The 16,143-nt window shown below is 36.8% G+C and overlaps 1 protein-coding gene across 4 annotated transcripts in view; it reads left to right on the forward strand.

The window, feature by feature from the left end:
* Positions 1-16,143, forward strand: part of TMEM67 (transmembrane protein 67) — a 71,675-nt gene that overhangs the window by 40,723 nt on the left and 14,809 nt on the right. For all 4 annotated transcript variants that reach the window (XR_009253318.1, XM_058698563.1, XM_058698561.1 and 1 more), the window contains 9 exons: positions 1,934-1,990; positions 3,757-3,855; positions 5,624-5,722; positions 5,976-6,062; positions 7,995-8,094; positions 8,185-8,324; positions 10,602-10,742; positions 13,972-14,052; positions 14,546-14,662. Coding sequence is in view for 3 of the 4 variants with exons in the window: in XM_058698563.1 (XP_058554546.1) it covers positions 1,934-1,990; positions 3,757-3,855; positions 5,624-5,722; positions 5,976-6,062; positions 7,995-8,094; positions 8,185-8,324; positions 10,602-10,742; positions 13,972-14,052; positions 14,546-14,662 (921 nt within the window). In the remaining variant the exon portion in view is untranslated. The remainder of the gene's footprint in view (positions 1-1,933; positions 1,991-3,756; positions 3,856-5,623; positions 5,723-5,975; positions 6,063-7,994; positions 8,095-8,184; positions 8,325-10,601; positions 10,743-13,971; positions 14,053-14,545; positions 14,663-16,143) is intronic.

Raw genomic sequence — 16,143 nt, forward strand, 5'->3', positions numbered from 1 at the left:
GTGGTACATGACAGAGATATAGAGACCAAAACCAGAGGTAATCCTTCTATACGTTTTCCTCAGAGAGATTAAGTGGCCATTCCCTTCCCTGTCTGGAAACATGAGAGGTATTTAAGCATTCCCTACCTCCAAACCTCACTAATAGCTTTTAATTTCTACTATTTTACTTTTCTGAATTTTGGCTACTTTTGGCTTCTATATTGTATTTGTACTCAGCTGCTTCTAGATTCAGGCTTCCATTAAAGAAAAAGTAGGCACATAACATAACTCTTCTCTGAAAGATTTTACCTCCTCATTTGTATGACTGAATTGGACGTTAAAATTAGTTTCCATTGCCTGAGCTCATATGCACCATAACAAGAGGAGAGGAAAATCCAGAAACTCACTTAGTAACAACAAGGCTGCCTGGTTTAAAATTTCCTGGTTAGGAACACCACCTGGGTGGCTCAGTCGGGTACGCTCTGTGTTGAGCCCCAGGTGGAGCCCTGCGTCAGGCTCTGTGCTGACAGCGTGGAGCCTGCTTGAGATTCTCTGTCTGTCTCTCTGTGTCTGTCTCTCTCTTTCTCTCTCAAAATAAATAAATTTTAAAAATTAAAAAAAAAAAAAATTTCCTGGGTAACCAAGAGTATATTTATTTTAAGATAAAACACTTCTGGGTCTTTTCTTTAACAATCTTTTTATTTGCTTAAAATATTCCAAAGTAAGTCTTGATAAATTGGAAAATAATAGATACAAAAAGAATTGCGAGAATCATGAAACTATACTGATGAAGTCCACCTCAGATTCCTTCTAAGTATAGAATGTACAGTTCTTTCATCATTTCTTAATTTGTCATGAGAGGTGTTGCAAAAATTCTACATTAGTGAAGCATTCAGCTACGTCTTTGCTCTCTCACCAACAGCAAATAACTTTCCCTCACATTTTCTGAGGAGATCAAGAGCATCCCTCAGATTTGCCCTCAGATGAATGCCCTCAGTTTTCCTCTGTAATACTTCAGAATCTCTGTTTCATTATCCTTCCTGTCTCTTGCTCCGATTTTTACGAACAGAGTGCCCTTCCTCCTTACTTAATTTTCTACCTGTGCTTGTGTGTAGTACTTTCTCCAGCATCCTGTTTCACCGCTCTTCCCTTATTCAGCCAGCTTCTCTGCTGGCCCCTTTCCTTTGCCTATAACAACTATCAAGTCCTCCCATCTTAAATACAGTAAAACAACCAAACAATAAAATCTTTCCTCAGTTCTGCCAGCTTTTTAGCTTGCTATCATATATCTTTCCATGATTTTCCAGCCATTTACTCTTTCATCATTTGCAGTCTAGCTCTTGCCATTTTGTGTCTTTAAAAACCTCTTTCTTAAAGGTCAGCAATGAATTCCACATACACTAGCTTTATTTCTTTAACCTGACATACAATATTTGACATTGTATTTCCAGACATACTCTTGAACCTCTATTCTGTTATCTTGGTAAGACTTCGGTATCTCGCCTCTTCTGCCTCTCACAGTCCTGTTTCTCTACCCTTTACTGGTTTCTCTTTCTCTTCTTGTCTCTTAATATAGTGGTATCCCTAAGATTCTTGTTCGGCCCTTTGATTAATGCCTTCTAAGGTGTGATTGTTTAGCTAGTTGCTAAATTCTTGCTACACAAGATTTGTCACATTCCTCAGTTACAGACACCTATCAGAAAATGAAATATCATTAGTTTGGTTTGACTGCTGTTAATGAACCCCTCTTTCTTCAATGTGTGTTCAAAAGGTATATTTAAAGCAGCATGAACAATTCCTCAGAGTATTTCCACTTATATATAAATAAAGGTCAACTCTAAAAATACTGATAGATTAAAAATAGGCATTTCTACAACAAATATATCTTTATAGTAAAAGTAGGTTTGTGTTACATAATTTCAGTATGGCTAATTTACTTTGTTTTAAATTTCAGGTTTCTTTCTCAGTCAAATATGAAATGAATCAAGGAATAGCACAAGTCCAGACAGATGTGAGTTTGTTTTAACTTGTTAAAATATTTACAGTATATTTCTTAATTAAAAAATGTTTAAGTACACAAGGGAGTTGTCAAAATAGTTCTGCGATAGATCCTTCACCCAGCCTCCCCTAATGTTCACCTGTTACATAACCATAGTACAGTGATCATAATAAGGGCATTAATATTGATGTAATCCTATTAACTGATCTGCATATCCTTTGAATTTCATAAGTTTTTTCACTATCCTTTTTTTTAAATTTTTTTTTTAATGTTTATTTATTTTTGAGAGAGAGAGAGACAGAGTGTGAACGAGGGAGGGGCAGAGAGAGGGAGACACAGAATCTGAATCAGGCTCCAGTCTCTGAGCTGTCAGCACAGAGTCTTACACGGGGCTTGAACTCGCGAACCGTGAGATCGTGACCTGAGCTGAAGTCGGACACAACCAATGGAGGCACTCAGGCGCCTCTCACTATCCTTTTTTTTTTTGGTTTAGGACCCAAATTGCTTTTGCTTTTGGTGATCATGTCTCCTTAGTCTCCTTTAATCTGTGACAGTTCCTCAATTTTTCTTTGTCTTTCATGACCCCATCCCAACACTTTTGAAGAGTACTGGTTATTTATTTTGACCTTCAGTTGGGGTTGTCTGATATTTTCTCATAATTAAATCAAGTTTTGATACATATACTACAGATATGATGTTGTGCCCTTCTCAGTGCGTCATATCAGAAGGTACATGATGTCAGGATGTCTTATTACTAATGATGTTAACTTGGATCATATGTCTAAGGTGCTGTATGCAGAGTTCTACAAATAGTATTTTTCTGTTTGTAATTAATAAGTATCTTGTGGAGAGAGAGTTTGAGAGGATGCAAATATCCTGCTTCTCATTATCCTTTTGGTCTCTGATTTTAGTATCTAGTGATGATTCTTATCTATAAAAAGTATTACCATGACATATGCCTGATGGTGATTTTTCTCTTTTTTTTATTTTTTTTTTTCTATTTTTCATTCCTTCTATGTTTGTTAAATGGAATTCTAGAAGAAGTTGTCCCTTTGCCCACATGGATTTATTTATTCAATGATTTCTTTAAAAAAAAATTTTTTTTTAATTTTTTTTTTTCAACGTTTTTTATTTATTTTTTGGGACAGAGAGAGACAGAGCATGAATGGGGGAGGGGCAGAGAGAGAGGGAGACACAGAATCGGAAACAGGCTCCAGGCTCCGAGCCATCAGCCCAGAGCCCGACGCGGGGCTCGAACTCACGGACCGCGAGATCGTGACCTGGCTGAAGTCGGACGCTTAACCGACTGCGCCACCCAGGCGCCCCAAAAAAAATTTTTTTTAATGTTTTATTTATTTTGGAGACAGAGATAGAGCATGAACAGGGGAGGGGCAGAGAGAGAGAGAGGGAGACACAGAATCTGAAGCTGGCTCCAGGCTCTGAGCTGTCAGTGCAGAGCCTGACGCGGGACTCAAACTCACAAACCATGAGATCGTGACCTGAGCCGAAGTCGGACGCTTAACTGACTGAGCCACCCAGGTGCCCCTATTCAGTGATTTCTTTAAATCAGTATAGATTCCTGTATATTTATTTTATTCTAATGATTATAATTCATTACTATCTATCTTCTTGGTCAAATTGTCCTAGATTTGGCCATTAAGAGTTCCTTCAACTTGGCCTCTATCCACCATTTTTTTTTAGCATTTCTTTACTCTATTTGCATATTTGAACATTGATGAGGGAAATTACATATATTCCAAAATGTTGTGTTTTTTTAGATTGCTTTAGGCGTTTTGGGTGGGCTGGCTGTTTTATCATCTCTTTTGAAGACAGCAGGGTGGAAGAGGCGCATTGGGAGTCCCATGATTGATTTACAGGTATGATCTCAGGAGTTTTTAAAGTATATTTTCATCTTTTGACTATTTTGTGTCTTTCTTTTAAGATACAGCTGGAGAATGAGTAAAACACTGCCTTCTTTCCCTGGGGTATATAACCAGAAGAGGTGTGTGCACACCGCATTTTCCTCCCACGTTGCTGTGTGCCGGTCCACACTCCCACCCGCAGTGCTGTTCTTATTTCCACACATCCTCACCAACGCTTGGTATTTTCCAGCGTTTCCATTTATTGCCAATCTGGCAGTGCAAGTAGTACGTCATTGTTGATTTCATTTTCATTTCTCTGCTTTTCATAGACTTTATTAATCATTTTGGTTTCCCTTTTTGTAAACTGCCTGTTTATATCCCTTGCCAATTTTTCTATTTGGTTTCCAGTTTTTCTCGTTGATTTAAAGTAGTTCTTTGTATTTTCTAAATATGAATCTCCTTTTGGTTTTTGATGTTGAAATATGTCCTCCAAATATGACCCATCTATTATCTTTATCTATGTGTTACTTTGTTTAACAGAGACTCTTAATTTTGATATTGTCACATTGATTCGTTTTTCATGTGCCTCTGGAATATTTTTTAGGAAAACCTTCCCAATCTCAAGATCACAAAGATATCCTCCCAGGTTTTATTCTATTAACTTTATAGTTTTACATATCTCATATAGTCGTTTTTAATTTACCTTTGTTTTTATTTTTATCTAACATTTATTGAATGTATGCTAGGCACTTTTTTTAAAGCTTTATTTATATAATTTATTTAATCCTCACAATAGTTCTATGAGATTAGATGCTATTATTATCATTCCCATTTTACACAGAATGAAATTGTGGGAGAAGTGAAATAAACTTTCTACTCATTTAATTTTTTACAACTCAGTAATAGGTGGTATTTATTTCCATTTTGCTGATGAGCTACCTGAGAAAGGCAACATAGTAACTTGTTTGTACCGATACATCTTCCCGACACCAAAGCCAGTGTGCCAAGGAATCAGAGGAGAGGCGCTTGGTTTACTGTTTGGAATAGTTAAGAAAGGCTTTCCAGAGAAGTGAACTTTAGGGTGGGTTGGGTTATCTGAGCATTCCACAGATAGTCACTGAGGACCTACTTTCTGATTGCCAAGAACACTACCAGGTGCTGGGATGTGATAGTGAGCAAAGACAGACTGGGTCTCTACTTTCAGAGCTCATGAGAGTTTGCCACAGAGAAGAAAGAATATTTGATGGAACAATAAGCAATGCCCATTTCATTCCACAAAATAATTCAAATGCAAGTTAATCATGGAGTGGTTGGAACTGGCATATGAAGTTTAAAAAGTCCATTTTGGTCTAGGTTGTGAAGGACCTTATGGGTCTGGAATTCATAGTGAAGAGTCATTGTACATTTTTAGGAAAAGGAGTGACACAATCCAATTTACATTTTATTTTTCCAATTTAGATTTTAGAAAGCTAACTCTGGTGGTAGTATGAAGGACTGATTGGGGTAAAGGGCTCCAAACTAGGAGAGAATTAGGAAGCAATGTAACTTTCTTAGATAGTAAAAAGATAAGCCAGGTTGAGTAAGACAATGTTGGTAATGGACTGAAAGGTACAGATTCAAAGGAACCCAGGAGGTGTCCCCAGTTGGGCTTTATAACTGAATAATCTATAGACACATGAAACAGGCTTTAAACTTGAGAAACTGGGTAGAAAATAGGTTACTAAAAGTGATAGTATAAATAGATTGGGTCTATAACCGCTATAATTCTCTTCTTAAATTGCAGACAGTTATGAAATTCTTGGTGTACTATGCTGGTGATCTGGCCAATGTTTTCTTCATCATCACTGTGGGAACAGGTCTATATTGGCTTATTTTCTTCAAAGTACGTGAGTTTCTCAATTTAACCTAAATGTTCATACCTGAATAACTGAGGCTGTCTTTATAGAGGAACTATCTTTATTTAGGGATATTTCTGATCAAGAGAATTGAGTGAGGCAAGTGATGAACTCCCGATTCCTTGAATATGGTATTTACTGAGTATCACCACCTACCTCTTTTATGCTTTCTTTGGTTTATAACTTGTGCTTCTTAAAAACCCTGTATGGTCATATTTAACAGTGTAATTTATATCGTAGGCACAGAAATCTATCTCTGTTTTGCTACCAGTGCCAGCTCAGGAAGAACGTCTTGTTACTTATGTGGGATGTGCTTTTGCTCTGAAGGTAAGTTTTAAAGGACAGGTTCCTGAATTTAAAAAACCTGCTAATAAACTCAAAAGTCTTTAAAATGCTTTCAAAATCTTTGGTGTAAAATTTAGTGTGATTTTACTTTTTTTGTTTATTTTTATTTTTTAAAGTTTTGTTTATTTAAGTAATCTCTACACCCAACATGGAGCTCGACCTCACAACCCTGAGATCAAGAGTTGCCTGCTCTTCCCACTGAGCCAGCCAGGTGCTCCAAATTTAGTTTGATTTTATTTTTAATTTATTATTTATTCTTTTTTTTTTTTTTTTTTTTTTAATTTGAGAGAAAGAGTCAGGGAGTGGCAAAGAGAGAGAGGGAGAGAGAATCCCAAGCATGCTTCTTTCCATCAGTGCTTGGAGCCTGATGCAGGGCTTGATCCCATGAATTGTGAGATCATGACCTGAGGCGAAACCAAGAGTCAGACATTTAACTAACTAAGCCACCCAGCTGCCCCTCTAATCAGTCTTTTTTAAAATACTTAAGGGGCTCCTGGGTGGTTCAGTTGGGTAAACGTTCAACTCTTAGCTTCAGTTCAGCTCTCGTGGTTTGTGGGATCAAGCCCTGTGTCAGGCTCCAAGCTGGCAGTGTGGAGTCTGCTTGGGATTCTCTCTCTCCTCTCCCTCTGTCTCTCCCTCGTGTATTGTGTGCTCTCTCTTTCTGTCTCTTAAAGATAAATAAATATTAAAAGAAAAAAAAGCACGAATTATTTTATTTTACCAAGAAAGTCTACTTTTATTTATAATAGGTAGTTCATTCTGAAAAACTGACTTAAATAATTTTGTTAAGAAGCCATACGTATTTTTGAATTAATGCAAATTATATTAATTTGATAAAGTGATATTTAATTATATGACTTTTCTTTTTGAAGTCTGATTGATGGTGCATTCACAATACCTTTAGGCATGAATTTTATCTCTTTAGTGGACAATAAAAGGTACCACCTTGGATAAAGTGCTGAAATCTAGAATTTCTTTTCTCTGTCTCCATATTACTTTCCTCCTCTTCTCATGGCGTCTCCTTTCCCTATTTCATTGTTCTATCAATGTACGGGAAACTGTCTAACATGGTTGTGGTAGATCTCATCCCATTGTACTATGATTATTAGTGTCTGCTTTTCCCACTGATCTGTGAGCTTCTTGAATAAAGGAATCATGTCATACTTAACACTTGTATTCTTTGATAAATAATGCTTCTACTAGGAAGAACGCCCCAGATTAAACATATTACTTATGTTAAAATGAAAAAGATGTGTTTCAACAACACATTTTTAAAAATTAGCAATCTCAATACCAGAAATAGACAGTAAAGGCATCTTAAAACTTTAAGACAGCAAATTACAGTTGAAAAATACCTTTACTCATAAAGAAATCAGATGATCTAGAAAATAGTGTGCTTTTGGAAACCTAGGGAAAGAGAGTCAATTATGCATGGCTTCTGTATGAGGAGAAGGTAGCATGTCTACTTTTTTCATATCCCTATTTTAAAGAAAGAAGAAAGGAGGGCAAATGTATAAAAATTTTGTGGATTTGTTGATTCCATGTTACTTGATGAGCTAGTGATCCCATAATGATTATAACTTTGTCATTGTGTATTGTATATTCTTGTGATTAAGTATATTTGTTTCTTAAAAAAATCATTATTTTCATAGGCAGGTTTTTTTAAATGTTACATATTATTTTTGAGAGAAAAAGAGAGACAGTGTGGGGGGCAGGGAGCAGAGAGAAAGGGAGACACAAAATCTGAAGCAGTCTCCAGGCTCTGAGCTGTTACCATAGATTGCATCATGGGGCTCGAACTCACAAACCATGAGATTGTGATCTGAGCTGAAGTCAGCCGCATAACCAGCTGAGCCACCATGTGCCCCTCCATAAGCATGGATACATTTCAAATGTTTTGTTTGTCATTTTCAGGCTCTGCAATTTTTGCATAAGCTTATGTCCCAGATTACCATAGATATATTCTTTATTGACTGGGAGCGACCTAAAGGAAAGGTTCTGAAAGCTGTTGAAGGTAACTGAAATAACCATTGTACCAAAATGCTTTTGCTGCTTTTTCAGAACAAAGATGAAACCCTCTTACTTATTTTCTCTCTCTGACCAGGTGAGGGCGGTGTTCGCAGTGCCATGGTTCCTGTGAGCATATGGAGAACATATTTTGTAGCAAATGAATGGAATGAAATTCAGACTGTGAGAAAAATTAATCCACTCTTCCAAATACTTACTGTCCTCTTTTTTTTGGAGGTATGAACTTTTGTAATTGTGTGTGACTTCTGTGTGCCTCATATATATTAATTTCATGTAATTCCAGCTACATTTTTTTTCCAGCTACACTTTCACGTCAGTGGAAGTCTCCTAAAGTTTTCTAAAGTTATCAAGCCATTACAAAGAGTGGCTTTTAAAAACTTTGTTAAAGTACACATAACATGTAAAACAAAACAAAAAATCGCCTGGGTGGCTCAGTCTGTTGAGTGTCTGACTCTTGATTTTAGCTCAGGTCATGATCCCAGGGTTGTGGGATCGAGCCCTGCTTCGGGTTCTGTGCTGTGCATGGAGCCTGCTTAAGATTCCTTCTCCCTCTGCCCCTCTCCTCTGCTCACTATCTCTCTGTCTCTCTAAAATAAAAATTAAAAAAAAAAAATACACATAACATGAAATTTATCATCTTAACCATTTTTCAGTGTGCAGTTCAGTCTCATTAGGTACATTCATCTTGTTGTGTCACCAGCCCCTAAGACTCTTTTCATCTTGCACAACTGAAATTCTGTACTCATTAAACAACAACTTCCTATACCCCTTCCCCAGCCCCTGACGATGGCCATTCTACTCTGTCTCTTTCAGTTTGATTACTCTAGGTAAGGAGCAGTTTGTTTTGTTTTGTTTATTTTTGAGAGAGAAAGAGCATGAGCAGGGGAGGGGCAGAAAGAGAGGGAGAGAGACACAGAATTCGAAGCAAGCTCTAGAATCTGAACTGTCAGCACAGAGTCTGACATGGGGCTCAAACTCACGAACTGCGAGATCATGACCTGAGCCGAAGTCAGACGCTTAACCGACTGAGCCACCCAGGTGCCCCAGGAGCCGTTTTTAAACTACTGGTTTGTATCAAAATCCCCTGGGAAGCTTTTGCAAAATATCTGTTCCTGGCCTCACCCCTAGAGATTATGTTTGATTCAGTAGCTCTGAGGTCTAGTTATCTGTGTTTTAAAAAAAAAAACAAAAACAAAAAACTTTTCTTTCTCAGTCACATTCTTACTAGAATTAGAATTCTGCATCAGAACCACTATTATAGGTGAAGTTTTTCAACCAATTATCATTGAATGCTTGCTGTGGGCTACGTTCAGTGCTGAGAGCTGCACTATGCACAGAGAATGGGTGATGCTTATGATGCCTTTGCAGTTATTTCATGGATCTGGTTGGAATTATTAAAGGAAGTATTCAGTACTGAACAGGAGACTGAACTATGAAAACCATTTATGTGGCTAATAGATTTTCTCAGGAATTAGCTGCTTAAATAAAGTTGGATATGAATTACTAACTCATGTCTGTCTGCCTTCTTTTCTTCCTTTCCCTTTCTTTCCTTTTTTAAGCTGGGAAAATATATGTATTTCTAAGGCATATGAATGATTTTTCAAAAATTCATCTATAGTTTTGTTTGTTAAGAGTGTTCTATAGAGCTTTAAAAGGTGTTATATGAAAAAGAATTTTTTTAGATGAGCACATTTGGAAAGCATTGGATTCAGTAAAGTCATGTAGATTTCTTTACTGTAAAACTTACCGAACCGGGGCACCTGGGTGGCTCAGTTGGTTGGGCGACTGACTTCAGCTCAGGTCATGATCTCACAGTTTGTGAGTTCAAGCCCCGCGTCGGGCTCTGTGCTGACAACTTGGAGCCTGGAGCCTGCTTCGGACTCTGTGTCTACCCCTCCTCTGCTCACACTCTGTGTCTCTCTGTCTCGATAATAAATAAATGTTTAAAAAAAAATTTAAAAAAAAAAAACTTACCAGAACCTTTATTCAATGAGAGTGGAAGGCATGGACAGGAGTATAATGTACAGACTATACTTACTCAGCTATGGCTTCCTTTTATCACAGAAGGTACCTCCTTCAAAAGACATTTTGCAAAAAAAATTTGTAAAAACCACTGTTGAAAAGTATAAGAAGTATTTTGCATAGTGCCTGGCATATGTTAAAAATGTGTGAAATGCTAGTTGTTCATTGCTGTTTACTGAGTAAAGTTTCATTCTTCTTGACAGAAATTTTTTAATTTTGTCAGTGTGTGATAATAAGGTTATATCTGGCCCTTAGTCATATTGAAGAGATTTCCAAATGAACTAACTAAATATTTTGTTTTATAATGAAAACTCCTGGATAATTATTTTTAACCTAGATTTTCTAATGTTTGTACAAACTTTTATAAATATTTTAGTTTTTTAAAAGGTAGGGAAGAGTGTCTCATTTTCATAGTAGAGCCGTTTTCTTTATCCATGTCTGTTTAAATTTTTCTTTTTTTTTTTACTTCAGGTTGTAGGATTCAAGAACTTAGCATTAATGGACTCATCCTCTAGTCTTTCCAGAAGCCCAGCTAGCTATATAGCTCCCTATAGCCGCATTTTAAGATACGCAGTGTCTACTGCTCTTTGGCTAGTCATTGGAAGTTTACAGGTAACAACAGATCATACTTTTTAGCAACATTGCCTTTCCATATTTATAACTCTGTTTACATACTAATTATCTTCAAATATTGACCACAGTCTTGGTTTCTACAGCAGAAATAAGGTAACAGTGGAAACAACAATAGCTAATAGCTCACATTGTGTTATGATCCAGGCCCTGTGGTAATTAATTGCATTGTAAATATTAACTTAATCTTTATAGTAGCCCTCAGAGATAGTTTTTATTAGTATCCTCATTTTATAGATGAGGACACTGGGGCGCAGAAAGGCTAAATAGTTTGCTAAAGTCATGCAGTTAGAGATCGACAGAACTGGAATTTGAACCTCTGATGTCAGAGCCAACCCAGTGGGCTCCAAAGGGTCTTTCAGACCTGCAGCTTTCTAGTCAGAGGATGGACTTTGTGTTTAGTTTATATAAACTATAGGGATAGCTAAGCTACTTTTATTTATTATTTTTTTTAAAGTTTACTTATTTTTGACAGAGAAAGAGAGACAGAGCACGAGTGGGGGAGGGGCAGAGAGAGGGAGACACAGAATCCGAAACAGGCTCCAGGCTCTGAGCTGTCAGCACAGAGCCCGACACAGGGCTCGGACTCACAGACCACGAGATCATGACCTGAGCCGAAGTCAGACGCTCAACCAACTGAGCCACCCAGGGGCCCTGCTAAGCTGCTTTTAATGTTTCCTTTTGTTTTTTTTTTTTTAAATACAACTGAGTGTTTACATTTATTTATATATCATTAAATCTCATTCAGATTGCCAGTACCCCTTGTGAAATTTTTGTTGAAATATTTATTGAGAAAACTGAAACTAAAAATAAATCTTCTTGGCCTCAGGTCCTGTGGCTCTAGCAGAGGATCTTTTCTATGCTCACTTCCCTTATCTTCTTAGACCTTAAAAAAAAAAAAAAAAGATGAAGAAGAGAAAGCAGCATGAACTAAAGCACCTGACTCCAATATCTGCACTTCTTTCTCTTGCTTCTAGACACTCCCATGAATGGAAAGAACCTTTCTGTTTGATTAAAAATTTCTTTAAGTCAGCAAATGAACACGGGACCTTTAGACACACCGCGTTAAACTTTCTCCAGCCTGGCAAAACAGGCTATTTTTAAATCATGGTTTGGGATTAAAATCCAAAAATTCCTATAGAATTGGATCCAGGTGGCATTCTGTAACCTGAGAATAGACTCTGAAAATTTACATTTATTTTAAATTGGTGAGACTTATTTAAACTAGAAGCTACAGGGATAGATCCAGTGAGAGATGGCTTAATAATCAGAAAAGAAAGTCAGGGGCGCCTGGGTGGCTCAGTCGGTTGGACATCCAATTTTGGCTCAGGTCCTGACCTCATAGTTTGTGGGTTCGAGCCCCACATCAGGCTCTGTGCTGACAGCTCAAAGCCTGAAGCCTGCTTCCAATTCTGTTTCCCTCTCTCTCTGCCCCTCCCCAACTCATGCTCTGTTCCCTCTCTCTCAAAATATTAATAAACACTAAAAACAATTAAGAAAGCCAAACACATTAGAATTTGAAATGAGATAGGATCAAAAGAGAATGGGGTTTGATATTTATCATCAATATAAATAGGAAGAAAAGTCATTTTAAAGATATATAAGTATACATTTCTCTGAGTAGATTGGATTCATCTGGATGTAGAGAATTTAAAGGAATACCATCTGAACCTTTTCATATTTGGTTAAGTACAACAACAACAAAAAACCAAAATAGCAATGGCTGAAGTAAAAATGACCTGTATCATGAGAAAGAAGAATGGAGATGTGCAACGCAGGGCGGCTCCATGCTGCCGCCAGGACCCAGAAGCTCTGCCACTCAGAACTTCCCTAAGGTCACCTTGTGGAAGGAGTCAGGGGGAACAGCTCACCCTCTCTTCTCTAAGAGCCTTTCCAGAAGTGCTGTTCAGCATTTCCTTGGCCAGAACTTAGACAGATGGCCACACCTTCCTGCACTGGTGTCTTTCAGCTGGGCAGCAGTGTGCCCGCTCCAAAGAGGGTTCTGTCACTAAGGAGAAAGCGGGAAGGATTGGTGGGGCAGAAACTAGTCATCTCAGGCACCACCATCTCACCTCATTCTTTGTTTCTCACTCTGCTTTCATTCTTGTAGGAGTATTACTCTCCGTGGGTTATCAGTGTTTATTCCTCAAGTATTGTTAAGAGTCCCTTTAAAAACCTGTTACCGTTCCACAAATTTGTTCATAAAAAGTGTTTTTGATTCTCATAATGTTAAGCTTATTGTTTACTCCTTTTATTTCCCTAAACCCAGCTTCTTCAACTTTTAAGTGGTATCCTTTAGTTTTTAAACTTTGAAAGTTGCTGTTTTTCAAGTCCTTTAAAGGGATTTAAAACAAGACATATATAGAATGTTAGGGAAGTGTGTTCAGTAATCAGTTGCTGTAGATTCATTTATTTATTCATTCAATATCTGAGTACATTTCTGTACTAGGCTCTGTGCTGGGCTCAAGGATATGCTTAACAAGAACAAGCTACAGATTGTGGCAAATGCTGTGAAGGGCATTGGGAGATGAGATAGGGAGTAAGTGGAGGAGAGGTGGGTGGAAGTTAGGAACAGGGGCCAACTTTCAACCTGGGTGGTTAGGAAATGTTCTCTTTCTCTGACATACATCTAAGTAGGTCTATGACATAAACTTTTCTCTTTTGATTTATAAAATAATTTCCTTTTCCAGTATTGTTATTAAAGCTAAGAAAACAGTTGAAACCATTCCATTTGAATATTTAATGCAGTATCCGCAGTTGAAATAGAATACTTGATATATTTTTTTATGTGCTACTCTGTCAGGGAAGATTAATTTGAAAAGCAGCATGTTTTCTAATGGCTTTGGAACTTAGGAGATGAGCAGGATTGCAGAACCAAACATAAATCTGGCCACTAATACGTTGGTTTATGCTAAATTTTTTAAAGCCCTTCTTTTTCTTCCCCCACGTTTGTCCTGTCTTGTTTTAATGATACAGAAAAGGTTTTAAAATGCAAAATAGGCTCCCTCAATGAATCTTAATACAATTCCAAAACCTACTTTCTTTGACAGAAGAATCAGAAATGATAAGTAGGATTTTATCCCACAGGAACCATTCAGAGGCCAGTGTGTTCTTGGGTGGACCTTCTTTTTTCTTAAGATACTATACTGTGGCTATAAAAGAAAATTAAATTTTAAAACCTAATAAGTATGAACTTGGCTTAATGTTTTAGATCATGTTCTTTGCTGTCTTTTATGAGAGATTTATAGAAGATAAAATTCGACAGTTTGTGGATTTATGCTGTATGAGCAATGTAAGTACTTTCTAACTTTATCTTGCAACTGTTATTTTTCCCTTTTTAAAGGTCATGAGTACATTAAGAGAGGCTTTAAAAGTGATTTGGTATGATTGGATTTTTTAGTCCAATTTCCCACTGATTGTTAATTCCGGAGATAGTTATAATGAGCTACAAGCTAATGTTTACTGCCTTAGTTTCTTCTTCTTCATGTGCAGTTTCTTAATTATGAATTCCTTATGCTACCAAATAATTCATTCAGCAGAGTCCCTGAAAAGTTTTCATATATCAATCCTATTTCTTCCTTTCTTGGAAAATATCTTCAATCTCATTTCTGTGTACTTTAAAAAAAATTACTTAATTATCCTTTATTACTTTATTGTCCTGTTTATATATTTTCCGAGAATTCAACCCTCTTTATTTTGAGAGAAAGAAAGCAATTTTAAGAAAAACTTACTTTTCATTGTTTTCTCAATGAGCTGCTAATAGTTCCTCTCTTCTCTTTATATAGATATCAGTGTTTCTGTTATCCCACAAATGTTTTGGATATTACATTCATGGTAGATCAGTACATGGGCATGCAGATACTAATATGGAAGAAATGAATATGAATCTTAAAAGAGAAGCGGTATGAAAGTATTTAACATCTTCCTTTTTAATTTGAGACATGGGTTCTCTTTTCTTAATCTAGGATTTGTAATAATATTTTTAAAAATTCCTCATTGATTACTTTTGAAAGTTGCTGGGGCACTGATTCATTACCCTGAACATTAATAAAGGGAAAGAATCAAATTTCATCTTACAGTTCCTTATATGAACTGTATTTCAGAGTAACCGAAGAATTCATGAGGGAAAGTTCTTCCTTATAAAAAGAAACTAAAAGAAATTCTACCTTAGAAAATCACCATGTTGTAATGACTGATGGATTAATGCATATAGGTTACAATCATCAGTGGATGCTAAAACAGTTAAGGGTAAGTTGACAGCGAGCTTTATAACAAGGAATCAGGTCGACACAATCTGAGCACACTGGCTCAATCTTCCTACAAGTAAAAATTAGGAAAACGAACATTATGCACTTCCTGTTATGATGCAGTAGGAAGTACATAGTATCACTCATAAAATATCCTTGCTTAAGAAAATCAAGTCTAGGGGCGCCTGGGTGGTGCAGTCGGTTAAGCGTCCGACTTCAGCCAGGTCACGATCTCGCGGTCCGTGAGTTCGAGCCCCGCGTCAGGCTCTGGGCTGATGGCTCGGAGCCTGGAGCCTGTTTCCGATTCTGTGTCTCCCTCTCTCTCTGCCCCTCCCCCGTTCATGCTCTGTCTCTCTCTGTCCCAAAAATAAATAAAAAACGTTGAAAAAAAAAAAGAAAATCAAGTCTAAATACAATCAAGCCTCTAGATCTAACTGCCAGTTTACAGGAATTAGAGGAGCTAGAGGGATAAATTCAATAATATCATAGGAAGAAATTAGCCATATGTAGAATTCAGGATGGCTCACAAGGTAGATGACCCAGTGTCTCCAGCAAATCAAGAGCATGTAAAGAAGAGGGGTGGGTGGTGTGAGAACTGTTACATAGGAAGAGATTTAGAAACAAAATAATCAAGTACAGTGTGTAGACTTTGGATCCTGATCCAAACAAACCAACTATAAAAAAAAAAGTCCTTGGGAAAAATTAGGAGATTTAAGGACTAAATATTAAATTATATTAAGGAATGATTCATTTTATTACATGTGAAAATGGCATGGTGGTTTGTTTTTTTAAGACCTTATTAATTATAGATACATACAGAATTGTTTACAGATTTGGGGTTGGGTGATGGATGGTTTACTGTTTGTTCTCTTTACTGTGTACATTAGACCACTTCCTTAATAAAATTAAAAAGAAAAATAAATACTTAAGAAGAAAAATTAAAAGGATTTTTTGACCAAAGGACCTGTGACTTGTACGAATTTAGTTCATGATTATAGCACGTCTCAGAGAACAATTTATTTAGTAAATGAACTGGTTGGTTAACTATTAGAAATTAACACCTGATTGAAAAGTTAAATGTAAAAAAAAAAAAAGAATATCTGAGATTGGGAGATGACATTCAAAGCAAAAAGAAT

Source organism: Neofelis nebulosa, chromosome 14, assembly GCF_028018385.1.
Source record: "Neofelis nebulosa isolate mNeoNeb1 chromosome 14, mNeoNeb1.pri, whole genome shotgun sequence".
Lineage (NCBI taxonomy): Eukaryota > Metazoa > Chordata > Mammalia > Carnivora > Felidae > Neofelis > Neofelis nebulosa.